Source organism: Cydia amplana, chromosome 1 (genome assembly GCF_948474715.1).
Source record: "Cydia amplana chromosome 1, ilCydAmpl1.1, whole genome shotgun sequence".
In the NCBI taxonomy this organism is placed as follows: Eukaryota; Metazoa; Arthropoda; class Insecta; order Lepidoptera; family Tortricidae; genus Cydia; species Cydia amplana.
This window is the reverse complement of record NC_086069.1, coordinates 21,886,060-21,901,716: the sequence shown is the minus strand read 5'-3', so window position 1 is coordinate 21,901,716 and position 15,657 is coordinate 21,886,060. Positions and strand designations below refer to the sequence as shown.

General features: G+C 42.2%; 1 protein-coding gene across 1 annotated transcript in view; it reads left to right on the top strand.

The window, feature by feature from the left end:
- LOC134649138 (1-phosphatidylinositol 4,5-bisphosphate phosphodiesterase classes I and II-like) overlaps nt 1-15,657 on the top strand; it is a 76,939-nt gene that overhangs the window by 53,684 nt on the left and 7,598 nt on the right. Inside the window, exons 6-15 of the mRNA XM_063503884.1 lie at nt 419-610; nt 1,401-1,583; nt 2,513-2,775; nt 5,634-5,797; nt 7,655-7,841; nt 8,619-8,776; nt 10,364-10,501; nt 11,680-11,913; nt 12,609-12,785; nt 14,546-14,692. Of these exons, the coding sequence (XP_063359954.1) occupies nt 419-610; nt 1,401-1,583; nt 2,513-2,775; nt 5,634-5,797; nt 7,655-7,841; nt 8,619-8,776; nt 10,364-10,501; nt 11,680-11,913; nt 12,609-12,785; nt 14,546-14,692 (1,843 nt within the window). The remainder of the gene's footprint in view (nt 1-418; nt 611-1,400; nt 1,584-2,512; nt 2,776-5,633; nt 5,798-7,654; nt 7,842-8,618; nt 8,777-10,363; nt 10,502-11,679; nt 11,914-12,608; nt 12,786-14,545; nt 14,693-15,657) is intronic.

Here is a 15,657-nt window from a genome sequence, read left to right as displayed (position 1 = left end):
CGCTGGGAAATTAGTTAAAATCAAAAAGAGTCATGGGGGTCGCGAGGTCTACAGCTCATAGAGCCACTAGTTTATTAATCGAATATTCTGGTTTTCCCCTTCGTGCCCAACGAAGGCTTAATAAATAGAATAAATAAATATATTAGGGGACATCTTACACAGATCAACCTAGCCCCAAACTAAGCAAAGCTTGCACAATGGGTGCTAGGCGACGATATACATACTTATATAGATAAATACATACTTATATACATAGAAAACACCCATGACTCAGGAACAAATATTTGAGTTCATCACACTAATAAATGCCCTTTCCGGGATTCGAACCCGGGGCCATCGGCTTCACAGGCAGGGTCACTACCCACTAGGCTAGGGTCGTCAAACTTATATATTTTACTTTGTATCCAAAATCGTGTAGAACGGACGGCAAGCCGCACCTGTCAGCGGCGCAGCTGGTGGATTTCCTCAACGAGGTGCAGCGGGACCCGCGCCTAAACGAGATCCTTCACCCGTACGCGGACATCCAGAAAGCCAAGGACCTAATCAAGGCGTACGAACACAACAAGTATCACCAGCAGAGATCGCAGCTAACGTTTGACGGATTTTTAAGGTATGTTTATATGACTTATATATATGTAAATACTTTGTCCAGTGTCTCTTCTTGAAATGATTTAATCACCAAGACGTAAACATCATATAAAACATTGTTTTGTTGCTTTATAAACGTTATCGCATGAAATATACAATTTATATTAGTAGCTCTATTTTTTTTCAGTAGGTATTAGAGGAAAACCTCCTCCTTTGGAGTTTAGAAGTCGGTTATAATTTGTGATATTGTAAAAAAATACTAAGCATTTTTTATGTAAAAAAAACTTTACCTATATAAATTTTACAAACTTACGATTGTTTCAAAATTCCCAAATATAAGGTTTGCATCGCTTTTCCATTTTCCACGTCGGCAGTGTATGTTCAGTTCTGCAAATGTGTGCATAGGTACATTTTACTTACTACAACGCGAAATTCAACATCGCACCTAGTATCGTACATACACATAACGATTGTTGACTGTTAAACAGTTTAAAATCGGTCTCGAAAAAATGTTTTAAATGGACTCATTAAAATTTATGAATGCATATTAAAACCCAGGTGCAACGCAAATAGGGGTAGCTATTTTATGTTTCAAATGTGGATGTTTGTTTGGTATCCGTAGGTAGGAAACATATGCATGCAGCTTGGATGCTTTTTCTTTTTAATGCAAATAATAATTGTATTTTCAAATATTTTATTTGTAAAGTAAGCTTTTATCGCCGGTTGCACTTTGTATTAAACAATGCAGCCTTAACAACCTAAATTTTTGCCATTGAATAAAATAAATTTGTAACAAAGGCACCATATTGCAGATTCTTAATGTCTGAGGATAACCCAATAGTGGCGCCCAACAAGTTAGACCTGAGCGACGACATGGACCAGCCGATGGCGCACTACTTCATCAACAGTTCGCACAACACGTACCTGACCGGCCACCAGATCACCGGCAAGTCCAGCGTCGAGATCTACCGTCAGAGCTTGCTCGCCGGCTGCAGGTGCGTCCATGTCCTGCCAAACGACACTAAGGCTGGTTTTAGTGTCACGCGGACCGTCCGTGCGGATTGCCAAATTGTACGAGAAAGCTGTCTGCGCGGACCACTCTAAGACGCTCCCTGAACTTAATACATATTGGTCTGGTGCGGAGCGATCCGCACGGACGCCAGCCAGCTAAAACCAGCCTAAAATGAAACGCTACTTCTATGGGCTGCGACCTCACCGCATCACAAAGATCACCGCAGTCTGGGTTTTGATCACAACAAATAGGTTATCTTTACCACGAATATTACTGAATCGCGATTAGAAAGGGATTGAGATAGCTGTCAATCCATATTGATTTTGACGTAAGTGTATGGAAATCTGTTATTTCTAATCCCTTTCTGATCGCGGCATGATAATACCACGTGACAAACAAGTGCAGCACTCATAATTAGACTCGTAGGCATTTTGTGAATAAACATGGCCCTGACCACGTAATAGGTAGTGATATGTGGTTGCACTAATGATTTGCTTATCGAAAATATTTTAGGTTAGAAAACTCTCCAAATTACATTAATGCATTTTTAATAGCGTTATAACTATAACTACAAATGTGTTACCGGATAATAGTTGTCGAATAAATGTTGATCGACCTTAATAGCTCAGATTAACTTGGTGTAGGTACCTAATTATATAGAATAAAATATTTCCAAGAATACCTACATAGTTTAAGTATAACGATTTGAGATTCTTTTACAGTAAAAACGTATTAAAAATTAAAGACAATAGTCCAGTGTTAATATTGAATTAGAGCCGGGTCGTGGGACGCATAATAATTTATAAGTTTAAGCGAGCGAAAATGAAAACTTCCATTCATTAAAGTGAAAACGTAATAACATAACATAATAGGTAATTTCTTTTGTGAATGAGTATTATTCGTTTTATACAGATGCGTGGAACTAGATTTCTGGAACGGGCGCACGGAGGAGCCGGTGATCGTGCACGGCTACACGTTCGTGCCCGAGATCAGTGCCAAGGAGGTGCTGGAAGCGATCGCGGAGAGCGCCTTCAAAACCTCCGACTTACCCGTCATACTCAGCTTCGAGAACCACTGCAACCCCCGCCAGCAGGCCAAGATAGCCAACTACTGTCGGGATATATTCGGCGACAAATTGTTAGACCGCCCTTTGGACTCGCATCAGCTCGAACCAGGTAAGCCAATATTTGAGCAGAGTTGACGTCATTATTTTAATTTATTCGGTGACAGGCTCGGTTTACTTTCGTCACGCTGATTGACAGCCGCGTAAATAGTTCAGCACTTCTAAAGTTAGACGCTCATAAAAGTCGAATAACACCGCCAAGGAAAATATAGTAGAAAGGGTGTAAATGTAGAGTGACATGGGCAGTGATGTGATCGCGCGGGCGGAAAGTTCGATTAAACTAATTGAAGCCGAGACACCTGATGTTTGCGCTGGCCGCGCCGGGTAAACACCGTTCGGACCCGTCTATTCTACACTCCATTTCGATTACACCTCACGCGAGCTTCAACATTTTTCGAACAAAAAATATTTCAATATGAAAACTAAAGAAACTATTTAAAGCATATACTGTTGATTAGGTTTGGTATACATATATTAGCGGTCATGGCATGCATAACAGGCTTTAAAACGAATAATATCACGCGCGGGCTAGTAATTCTGTAATTTTCCATAAAGTCAATATCCAGGGAGAAAAATGAGGACTACATTTGTATAGAGAATACCTAGATCGTCCTCTTTCCTCTTAAACCTTCTCATCTTTTGAGATCTGACAGCTTCATCCCAACTGTGCTAATTTTATATAATACATATTTTACTTAAAATATACTGAAAAGGCTAAATAAAGTTCGTTTTTTATATTCTTATATATATACAAGTTAGATAATGAATATCTAATTGAAATGACTACGCTTGAAAAGTCGGTATTGGATTGGTTAAAGTAGTACAACCAGCGATTTACTTTATTTAAAAATTGCATTGACTAAAATTCTGAACGCACGAATATCTACATTACCTAATGTACTTCTAATTTATTGGAATTAATGGAGATATTTTTACGAGCAGCAGTCTTATCTTGAAAGCTTATGTCGTTTGTAGTAAGTAGTACCTACGCAGTAAAATATTTTACGCCTGATCCTTGTCACATAACGCCTCGTGACAGTTAGACACAAATTTATCGGGACGACTGCGCAGTCAATCGCAAAAATATCGCATCATTCATTCATTTTGTCGTTATTTACTACTTTGTTAATAGAGTCTGCGCGGATAGAGAAGAGTCGTGAAATGTAGGGAAGCCCATACATTCTAAGACTCTTATCTTTCCGCACAGACCCTACCCGTATTATTTTTCTTTAAGTACCATTTCGACATGTTTGAAATAGTTTGAGTGGATCACCTTGTAGTTTCTCAACACCAATGAGCACGATGTTTTTCTTGAGGTTAGCTACATTTGAAGCTGAGTGTACAAACATAAACTCGATTACCGATGCATTCCAATGTTGTCTTTCTACCCATAAAATACCTACATATTCTCTATTTTAAAATACTTTTGATCAAACTAAATGACACACAAATAAGTCATAAAAGTGTTTAACGATAAGTATTTTCAAATTAATTTTTAATTGAGATGCATTTCAATATTAAACAATTTTCTTTCGACTTTTTTATGATACGCGATACAGTCATGTAGGTTTACCGTGTATAGTTTGACGTTGAAGAATTTCGCATTGAGGAAAGTTTCCGCGTCGATTGCACCGCGCTATTGAAATAGTTCCTTTATGCGCTGATTTATTCGCGCTGCGGATCAATCTCACTAATGAGATTTTATGTTTTTTTTTCTGAAGCTCTTGAGGGGCGTCGTTTGTTTACCTGTTTACGCGGTACTTCTTTCCTAGCGGTTTCATCGTGTACCTTACCGTTCGTGGTATACTCAGTCATATATTATGAATAGTCAGCAAGGGGAAATTTAAAACGTTTTATGATATTGACGCCAGTTCGTAGGACGATATATTTTTGAGTATATACAAGGGGATGAAATCTTAGAAATGTTAATTAAATTCTGATTTCCCTTCACTGGCCCAGGAGTATTGCGAAGCACAACTCTAATCATACATGTAAATTTACATTCGATTTTATAGCCACATTAGATCAATTCGTTTTGATGCGCCGCGTCTTATTTGTAGGTATTAGATCATTTAGAACCTTGTTAAACCATTAACGAGGTTCTAAATACGTGGGAATGTATCTTATGTTTGATGGCGGTTATAATTTATAGGTTAATTTACACTATATAATTAAGCAACAATTTTCATTTTTCTATTTTAAACCGAACTTCATTTAACAACTGGAAAATTCAAAATGTCCGTCATCAATTGTCGTTTTAATTTTCCATGAAATTCAGAATGTTTGCTGTATAAACACGGACTTTATTAAGCCCGTCTGAATCGAGGACAACTACGGATAGGTATTATTTTAAAGCGACGTTTTTAGAATTAATTCTTGTAATACCGCGAGATTAACTTTTATGAAATGAGACAAAGTCGTGAGAATTTTAATAGTTATTTTGTGCTAGTTTATAAAAACATTTATCTTCCTAGTGGTAAAGTTTTGTAGTGTCATATAATATGATGTAGGAATGATAATACTGTGCTATCCAGTATCAAACTATCCACACTGTATAGGATTTTTAAATAGGTCAGTAAATGCAAATACTAGTTCCTGCTCTGCTACGCGTAAATTGTTCTTTGAAGATTCGACCGTGATACTTCTGCAAAACGGGTTGGGGTTACATAAAACGACAGAAGTATTTTTTTCATACCGTTATAAGAAAAAAAGTTGGTTTAATTAGTCATACCACTCATACCTTGGTTTCAAAGAGGCCTTTGATTTGTAATGTTAAAGCACGGGAATTATAGCTTACTTTCAAAAGTGATAACATTCTATAATTGCTATACGGTAGCACTATAGTGATATATATACTACTTGACGATAAAAATGACTCATTTAAATTATATTTGTAAAATGCTATTTTAGGAGGAGAACTACCGCCACCATTGCTGCTTCGTAATAAGATTATAATTAAGAACAAAAAGAAACACCACCACCACCACAAGAAAGAGGACTCCTTGGCGTCCGAGGAGAGCGAGGCCAGGCCCGAGCCCCCCGTGCAGGGCAACGGAGACGTGTCTCACGGAAGTGTATGTACCTGCAACATTATATACATACCTACATATAACACAAGTAAACACTCAGTTTTCTCGTACATATTTTCTATCTCTAACTTATCTAAAATTGTGACTGAATGGACAGGACCACCAGGAAAAAGATACAAGGGTAGGCCACAAAAGCGCTGGTCAGACGACATAGTTCAAATAGTTGAAAAAACGGGAAAAAATTGGATGAAACTAGCTACAGACAGAGAACAATGGAAGGGACTCGAGGAGGCTTTTACCCAATAGGGATCAGTGAAATGAAATAATAAAACAACATATAAAATAAACTAAAATTATATTTTACAAAAAAAACTGCTATATTATAAACTGTACACATTTCGCTGAAAACTTATCTTATTAACGACTAATATTTCTGTACAAAATAATATATATCCTACATTTAAGTATAAAATGATTTTGCTGTGAAAGTACGCACTAATGGAAAGAGCTCGCCGGGCCGCGCCACGGTTAAAATTAAAAATCGGAGAGCTCACTTCACATTCGAGAGGAATTTATTTTGCTGGAAGCCTGCAGAGTTTCGTTACCAAAAATGAACAAAGTACTTCATTGTAAACGATTAAAAAAATAGTATCGAAGTCGGAATTGGAATTGGACGGCTATGTCTTGTTTGTGCCTCTGGCGGTCGAAACGGCTGGCTGTTGGTGCTTAGAGGCTAGAGTTTTTTAAGGAGGTTGGGAACCGTTTGCGACATAGAGGCCTGTAGCGGTATCATGGTCGTGTTTTTATCACCTGTCACGTCATGCATCACTTTCGCACTTACATACTTGTTAGAACGTGACAGGCATGGTGACAAATGATAAACAGACGGCCATCATAGCCCTTCTGGATCCCCGCTCCGGGTCATTCCTGGTGCAGAGGTTGTCCATCGCGATTCAGCGCGGTAATGCGGCGTGCGTTTTGGGCACCTTTGCGCCTGGGATGACGCGGGGTGGGATTTTTGACTGATTGCCGACTGCTTTGTTTTTGACTCGTGTTTTTTTGTGTTATGTAATTTTTAGAAATGTAGTGTGTAATTATGATCTGTTTTATATAATTAATGTAATTTTGGTGTATCTGACATTTTGAAAAATTCATATCATAAAATTATATAAAGTGTTTACCGGCAAAAAAAAAAATCAAACTTTTTGGCTGGAAAAAAAAAACAAATGAGTCGGAATGAGTGTTAAGAGCCAACAGGAGTGGTCATTTCTCCATACAAACGTACTCGACTGTTTCCTCCGTGGGTTTTGAAGTTAGAGCAATGATTTTTTCAACACAGATTAATATTGTCAATATCTGTGTCGGACCGTTTTGCTTTTTTTGATATTTTTGTTTTTTAAGGCGCTAGAGCCCTGCAAAAATGGCCAAAATGGCCTAATTGACTATGCCGCAATGAGAGGCGTGCTATTCAAAACTGACATCAATTAGTCAAAAAAGCAAAACGGTCCGACACAGATAATGTCATAATCATTTAGATTTCCAAATTTGGTTACGATTGGTTAAGTTTTGGAGGAGGAAACAGTCGAGTACGAAACCTCGATTTTTGAGATTTTTACGCAGGCTTTTTCGCCTTGTCCTTATCGCACTAGTTTTAGGAGCCGCTTCCGTTAGCGAGACGGGTATATTTACCTAAAATATTTAAATCTTAGGGCCACCCCACATCTAGCGTCTTTCGAGCGTCGGCGTCTGGTCAGCGCTATGGAAAATGACGTTGCGTCGACGTTGCGTCGACGTCGCGTCGACGTTCGGCCATAGAGTTGTAGACGCCGACGCTCGAAAGACGCTAGATGTGGGGTGGCCCTTAGCTCCTGTTGGCTCTTAATGTTAGATGTTTGGGCGCAGCTCGTGCGTCAGAGCTCGAAAGAGTCGTCATCGTCGTCGGAGTCGGAGAGCTCGTCGGGCGAGGAGGAGGCGGGCGGCGCGGACGGCGGCGGCGAGGAGCCGCGCGAGACGCACGCCGGCGCCGAGATCTCCGCGCTCGTCAACTACGTGCAGCCCGTGCACTTCAGCTCCTTCGAGAGCGCCGACAGTGAGCATGCCTTTCTACTTACACTACTTAGAGCCACTCGCACCATCGCACTAACCAATTAACCCGTGGAGGGCCCTAACAATACACGTGTGCTAGTAACTAGTATAGGAGTTCCATACTACGCTAATTTTGGGGCGCTCCAGAGGTTAAGAGCCACTTGCACCATTCCACTAACCAGGGGTTAACCGGTTAAACCCTGAGTTACCATGGTTACCAGTACAATTTGACACTGGGTTAACGGTTTAACCCCGGGTTAGTGGGATGGTGCAAGTGGGCCTAAGCGATTAAACCGTTAACCCAGTGTCAAATTGTTCTTGTAACCATGGTAATTCCAGGTTTAAACGGTTAACACCGGGTTAGTGGGATGGTGCAAGTGGCCGTTACTTACACAGGAACCCATCACAATTACGAGAGCTCCTTTTCACACCATTATGTGGCCGCTCCCTACTAGAATTAAAGGCACATACATTCGCGCGAGCGCGTATTTCAAATTCGTTTAACTCCAGAAACTCACGCACCTACTTTACCCGTTTGATGTGAATTGTACATAAACCGGACCCGGCAACGAATACATACAAGAGTGAAAACGGTAAGCGGCAAATAGGAAATCCATTGCTCTGTTTTCAACAGCTCATTATGTGTTGTGTGCGCGTAACGAAAGATTTGTATACGTACTTTACAGAAGGTTAACTTCTTTATGACAACGAACATTTATAAACACCCATAACATAAACACTGATTTAAGTTCGGACATTTATAGCGCTTATTTGTTTACAGAAAAAGGTCGTTTCTACGAGATGTCGTCATTCGATGAGAAGCAAGCAACAGCTCTCCTGAAAGAGCGACCGATCGAGTTCGTGAACTATAACAAACACCAACTGTCGCGAGTCTACCCCGCTGGCACGCGTTTCGATTCCTCCAATTTCATGCCACAGGTAAAGACATAGACATGTATTTACTTATAATATTTAGTTACACGTCAAGTTGCCTAAATATGTTTGCATTATCATACTTATATAACATAAAGATATTTATTTATACAAATACGTTTTGAAAGCTACTTGTAACTTGTCATTAGTATTATTTATAATATATCACTGATACAAAATAAAACCATCTTTCGCATTATTCAATGGTACAAAATTGCGCTTGTTAAGTCAGTTAAGATTTTTGTACGTAGCGCGCAAATTCATCTCTGGCGTGTATCACACTGAATGCGATTCCGATGTTTGAGTGAGACAACGCTATATATCCCGCTCGCACATCGGAGCGACGTGCGAATCGCATCCAGTGTGATAACCGCCTCTCTCTGAAAGTATGAAAAAATGAAAATGATTTATTTAGGCATCAAAAATGCAGCTTATTATATAGTAGAAGGGTATTACATTTTTAGGAGTAAGTATTCTATTGTTAGACAGCCTAGGAATAGTGTCCTGAGCCCTAAACTAGGTAAACCTGTCTTATATGGATCAGGGAATAAACCACCGCTACTTCTAGCAATGCAGGTTGGTTGTGAAGTATACACAAGTTAAAAATATTATACCGAAGGTCTGATCGCTTACATATTTCGCGTATTTTGTGTTTTCCAAGTACAACGTAGGGAGACGCGAATAATAACGCCTTCCAGCTCGTTCTAGGCCTTCTGTTGCTGCGTTCGTCTGCTTTTCTCTTGCACTCAAGTACTAAGTACCAATATCGATGACCTTGGTTTTATTGCAAATCTTCATGATGTAGCTGGCTCACGGTTTCATACATATTATACATGCATTTGACTTGTAATGACTAATGGCGTTATTCATAAACGGCTGCTAACTTAATCAGTTGGTGATCATCGTTTGTCCCTATCTGTCGTTATGACATAGAGACGGACAAACGATGATCATGAGCGATTAAGTTAGCAGACGTTTATGAATAACGGCGTTAGTATCTGTTTTACTTTATACAGGACAGGGTGACATTTGAGTCGTGATCAGTAATATGTTTTTCTAACTCCATAAACAACGAGCAATTTAATGCCCCTACTCTTACTAAAATCAGACAAGATTTTTTTAATTTTTTGTCATTTATTTTACTTTTATAAGTGGATTTAGGATATTACAACGGCTTATTAAGATATTTAAATTAGTAAATTGAATCGCCTCTTTGAATCGGAACTGTCATTGACATCAATTTTGTCATTTGTCCCAGTTAGAAATAAAATTTACTTAATTTTTCATTTGAAATATCTTACAAAGCTGTTTAAATACCACATTGCCACTTGTAAAAGTAAAATAAATGACAAAAATAAAACAAGAAAATAAAAAAAATCTTGTCTGATTTTAGTAAGAGTAGGGGCATTAAATTGCTCACTGTTTATGGAGTTAGAAAAACATATTACTGATCACGACTCAAATGTCACCCTGTATATATTTGTTGTATTTGTTAACCTGTAATTCTTGTAAGTCTTATTACGCGGTGCATTGGCACATGCTGTTATGCCGTGTAAATGTATTTAATAAATAAAAATATGTGTTACTTCCCAGGTGTTCTGGAACGCGGGCTGCCAGCTGGTGGCGCTGAACTACCAGACGCTGGACCTGGCGATGCAGCTCAACCTGGGCACCTTCGAGTACAACCGCCGCTGTGGCTACCTGCTCAAACCGGAGTTTATGCGGCGAAAGGTAACTATTTCATTTATGCTATTACTAACCCTGAATAGCTTTAAATATAAGGCTTATTTTCTGAGCAAATCAGTAAAAAAATCAGAAAATAATATCCAACCTAAATAAAGATTATAAACGGCTATATATAGGTATACTTAGACACAGTTCATCATTATAAATGGTTTAATTTTTTTTTAAATACAACAGGAAGGTGATATATTATTTTCACCACACCAGCTCGGAAAGGCTTACTTTGCACTTCAAAAACCGATAGCAAAGTTGCATTTTATTCACACGTGAGGCAAAGTAATCAAATGCAAATTTTTATTTGTTTTCTTATGTTTGCTGGTAGAATTGACTTTTAAATGATGATCTTGATAAATATTTAATATTATTCATTTGGATTTGATTTGGTTTGATTTTGTTTGATATTTTACATTTAATAAATATTTGCTTCGGGTTGGTGTTTCAATTTGGTGTCACAATTTTCTATCTCGCCCATCAGTCTTACAGCAATGTCTTCATACAGTATTATGATCCTTAAATGTAACAGGACTGATTGGGCAGATAGAAAAATGTGAATTAAATTTCACGTTTTCTCCATAGTAAATGTATGGAAAAAGTTTTTTTAATTTGTGGCTTTTTAGTACATTACCGTAAGTTGACCCCAAGGAAACTATTGATACTGGATAGGAATGGAATCGATTGGCATACAAAAATAGCATGTGAAAAATAAAAGTTTTCATTTTCATACAAATTGTATGGGAAAAGTTTTCCTCGATTTGTGGCTTTTCTAGCCGGAATTTTTTTTTTGGTTCCATACAAGCTTTTGATTCTTAATAGGAACGGGATCGATTGGCATAAAAAAAGAAGTTTGTCAAAAATGACCCTTTTCTCGCAACCTGTATGTTTTTTTCAAAATCTGTAAAAGCCAATCTTCATTAATTTGAAATCGAGGGAAGGTCTTCTAAGACCGTTTTCTCGTAGCAGCACGGGATCTGGTAGCTGCCCTCACTGACCCAAAAAGATAATCCACCCTGTATATGTTTTTCTAATATTTATCTGGTGCTTTATTTCATGCATTATGTGAAATAATTTATTTTAAATGCAGTATAATACCCTATTCGTTCGTTTCAATGGGTTCATTTACATGGCAAGTAGAGTATTGATACAGCCGTAACCATCGTTTGTTTTAGGACCGTCGCCTGGACCCGTTCGCGGAGAGCACCGTGGACGGCATCATCGCGGGCTCGCTGGCCGTGACCGTGCTGTCGGGCCAGCTGCTCACGGACAAGCGCTGCGGCACCTACGTGGAGGTGGACATGTTCGGCCTGCCCGCCGACACGGTGCGCAAGAAGTTCCGCACCAGGGTCGCGCCCAACAACGGCATCAACCCTGTCTATGGGGAGGAGCCGTTTGTCTTCAAAAAGGTATTCCCAGTTGACCCTTGTCACGTAAAAATTGCCTGTGGTGCATTGATTAACGGCCGTTTGTACGAGGATAGGGTTTAAGAGGTCGAAGTGGTCTTCGATGAACGAGATCTGACATCGGGCGATCTGTTACAGATCATATCATCCGCGCTCGGCATGTAGTGTTAAAACACCATGCCTTCACCATGTTTCTTTCACACCTCTTTACTATGTTTCACATCTGCACTTCCTATGTTTCACATCTGCACTTCCTATGTTTCACATCTGCACTTCCTATGTTTCACATCTGCACTTCCTATGTTTCACATCTGCACTTCCTATGTTTCACATCTGCACTTCCTATGTTTCACATCTGCACTTCCTATGTTTCACATCTGCACTTCCTATGTTTCACATCTGCACTTCCTATGTTTCACATCTGCACTTCCTATGTTTCACATCTGCACTTCCTATGTTTCACATCTGCACTTCCTATGTTTCACATCTGCACTTCCTATGTTTCACATCTGCACTTCCTATGTTTCACATCTGCACGCTATGAGAGACGAGCAAGAATCGCGCTGGACCGATCCGATCTCACGGGCCGTGGAGTTGCAATATGTTTTTGATATCTTGTTGAATTTCCGTTTAATACTTTATGTTGACAAATTCAGACGGTTTGAACCATGTAAATGATATAACCGATGTATTGCCAGGTGGTGTTGCCGGAGCTGGCGATGATCCGGATCGCGGCGCACGAGGAAAGCGGGCGACTACTCGGACACCGCGTGCTGCCCGTGGTGGGGCTTTGTCCGGGTTACCGGCATGTCAACCTGCGCACCGAGCTGGGCCTGCCGCTACCCGCCAGCCTGTTCCTGCTGGTGGTGGTCAAGGTGAGTGGGGGCTGTGTGCTACCGGCACGTCAACCTGCGCACCGAGCTGGGCCTGCCGCTACCCGCCAGCCTGTTCCTGCTGGTGGTGGTCAAGGTGAGTGGTGGGCTGTGTGCTACCGGCACGTCAACCTGCGCACCGAGCTGGGCCTGCCGCTACCCGCCAGCCTGTTCCTGCTGGTGGTGGTCAAGGTGAGTGGGGGCTGTGTGCTACCGGCACGTCAACCTGCGCACCGAGCTGGGCCTGCCGCTACCCGCCAGCCTGTTCCTGCTGGTGGTGGTCAAGGTGAGTGGGGGCTGTGTGCTACCGGCACGTCAACCTGCGCACCGAGCTGGGCCTGCCGCTACCCGCCAGCCTGTTCCTGCTGGTGGTGGTCAAGGTGAGTGGTGGGCTGTGTGCTACCGGCACGTCAACCTGCGCACCGAGCTGGGCCTGCCGCTACCCGCCAGCCTGTTCCTGCTGGTGGTGGTCAAGGTGAGTGGGGGCTGTGTGCTACCGGCACGTCAACCTGCGCACCGAGCTGGGCCTGCCGCTACCCGCCAGCCTGTTCCTGCTGGTGGTGGTCAAGGTGAGTGGTGGGCTGTGTGCTACCGGCACGTCAACCTGCGCACCGAGCTGGGCCTGCCGCTACCCGCCAGCCTGTTCCTGCTGGTGGTGGTCAAGGTGAGTGGTGGGCTGTGTGCTACCGGCACGTCAACCTGCGCACCGAGCTGGGCCTGCCGCTACCCGCCAGCCTGTTCCTGCTGGTGGTGGTCAAGGTGAGTGGTGGGCTGTGTGCTACCGGCACGTCAACCTGCGCACCGAGCTGGGCCTGCCGCTACCCGCCAGCCTGTTCCTGCTGGTGGTTGTCAAGGTGAGTGGTGGGCTGTGTGCTACCGGCACGTCAACCTGCGCACCGAGCTGGGCCTGCCGCTACCCGCCAGCCTGTTCCTGCTGGTGGTTGTCAAGGTGAGTGGTGGGCTGTGTGCTACCGGCACGTCAACCTGCGCACCGAGCTGGGCCTGCCGCTACCCGCCAGCCTGTTCCTGCTGGTGGTTGTCAAGGTGAGTGGTAGGCTGTGTGCTACCGGCACGTCAACCTGCGCACCGAGCTGGGCCTGCCGCTACCCGCCAGCCTGTTCCTGCTGATGGTTGTCAAGGTGAGTGGTGGGCTGTGTGCTACCGGCACGTCAACCTGCGCACCGAGCTGGGCCTGCCGCTACCCGCCAGCCTGTTCCTGCTGGTGGTGGTCAAGGTGAGTGGTGGGCTGTGTGCTACCGGCACGTCAACCTGCGCACCGAGCTGGGCCTGCCGCTACCCGCCAGCCTGTTCCTGCTGGTGGTTGTCAAGGTGAGTGGTGGGCTGTGTGCTACCGGCACGTCAACCTGCGCACCGAGCTGGGCCTGCCGCTACCCGCCAGCCTGTTCCTGCTGGTGGTTGTCAAGGTGAGTGGTGGGCTGTGTGCTACCGGCACGTCAACCTGCGCACCGAGCTGGGCCTGCCGCTACCCGCCAGCCTGTTCCTGCTGATGGTTGTCAAGGTGAGTGGTGGGCTGTGTGGTAGCACACAGCCTGCTGTCTGTTCCTCTGTCTAATAAAATTTAATGTCTGAATATATTCGACATATTTACACTGCATATACTTTGCAGTGATAGTGTGAAGGTGTCGCCATAGACGTCTGCGAGTAGATAATTGCGATGAAAGCAGATGTTTATAATGGCACTTGCACTTGCCTGGTCTTTTTGTAATTTTGCGAGATTTGTAGCATTTTTCGTATACTTGCAGGACTACGTGCCGGACAAGCTGTCGGAGCTGGCGGAGGCGCTGGCCAACCCCATCAAGTACCAGAGCGAGCTGGACAAGCGCGAGCACCAGCTGGCCGTGCTCACCGACGGCACCGACGAGCCGCGCCGCCCCAGCACCTACCCTCCTGTAACTATACTTATTTTAATTGGGTACTTTCCTCTACTTGAAATAAATTATTTCAAACTGTGCACGAAATAAAACACCGGATAATTATTAGAAAAACATAGATAGCAGTTATTTTTAAACAAATTTTCTAAATTGGATTGAAATATAAAAAGTAGGTGAGTTGACCGTGACGTCACTACACATGTTTTCATATAAACTCCATAATATCTGGGAGACCGAGCTTCGCTCGGAAAACATGTAAAAACTCGAAAATGCGCATTTTCCCAGAGATAAAACCTAGCTAGATCGATTTTTCACCCCCAAAAACCCCCATATAGCAAATTTCATCGAAATCGTTAGAGCCGTTCCCGAGATCTCCGAAATATATATACATATAAATAAATAAATAAATATGCAAGAATTGCTCGTTTAAAGGTATTAGATTAGCAAATCGTTTTGACAGGTTTAAAAAAGAAGCTGATTTGACTAGTAGGAAAGTAGCCAATTATGCCTTTTACACTTTGTGTATGCGGCTGCCGCTGCCGGCGTGTCGATGCAAATCATGCGGTGGCATGATCCACAAGAGAGAATGTTTATAGGTTTATACTTACAGTCGGAGGGACGTCACAATTGATATTTGACTTAAAACTTATTTATTTTCTGCAAACTGTACCACAAAGCTTATAAATAAATAAAAAGTGGGAAAAATCACTGCCTCGGGCGAAATTCGAACTCGCGACTCTGAGGTCAATCTTAAATACTCGTACATAATGAACTCTAATTTATTTGATGAAAATTCAATACCAATGTAACACATATCAATGATCTACATGGTCCGTGTCACTATACTAATTAGGATTATTGGTAATCGTGTAAGTTTTATTAAACACAGCCGGGTTATGTATAAAATTCACCACGAACGGATCGGTCGAACCATCAGGAAGAAAAAAATTTGTGTAATCGTATTAAGAGGATTTTACAAAGTC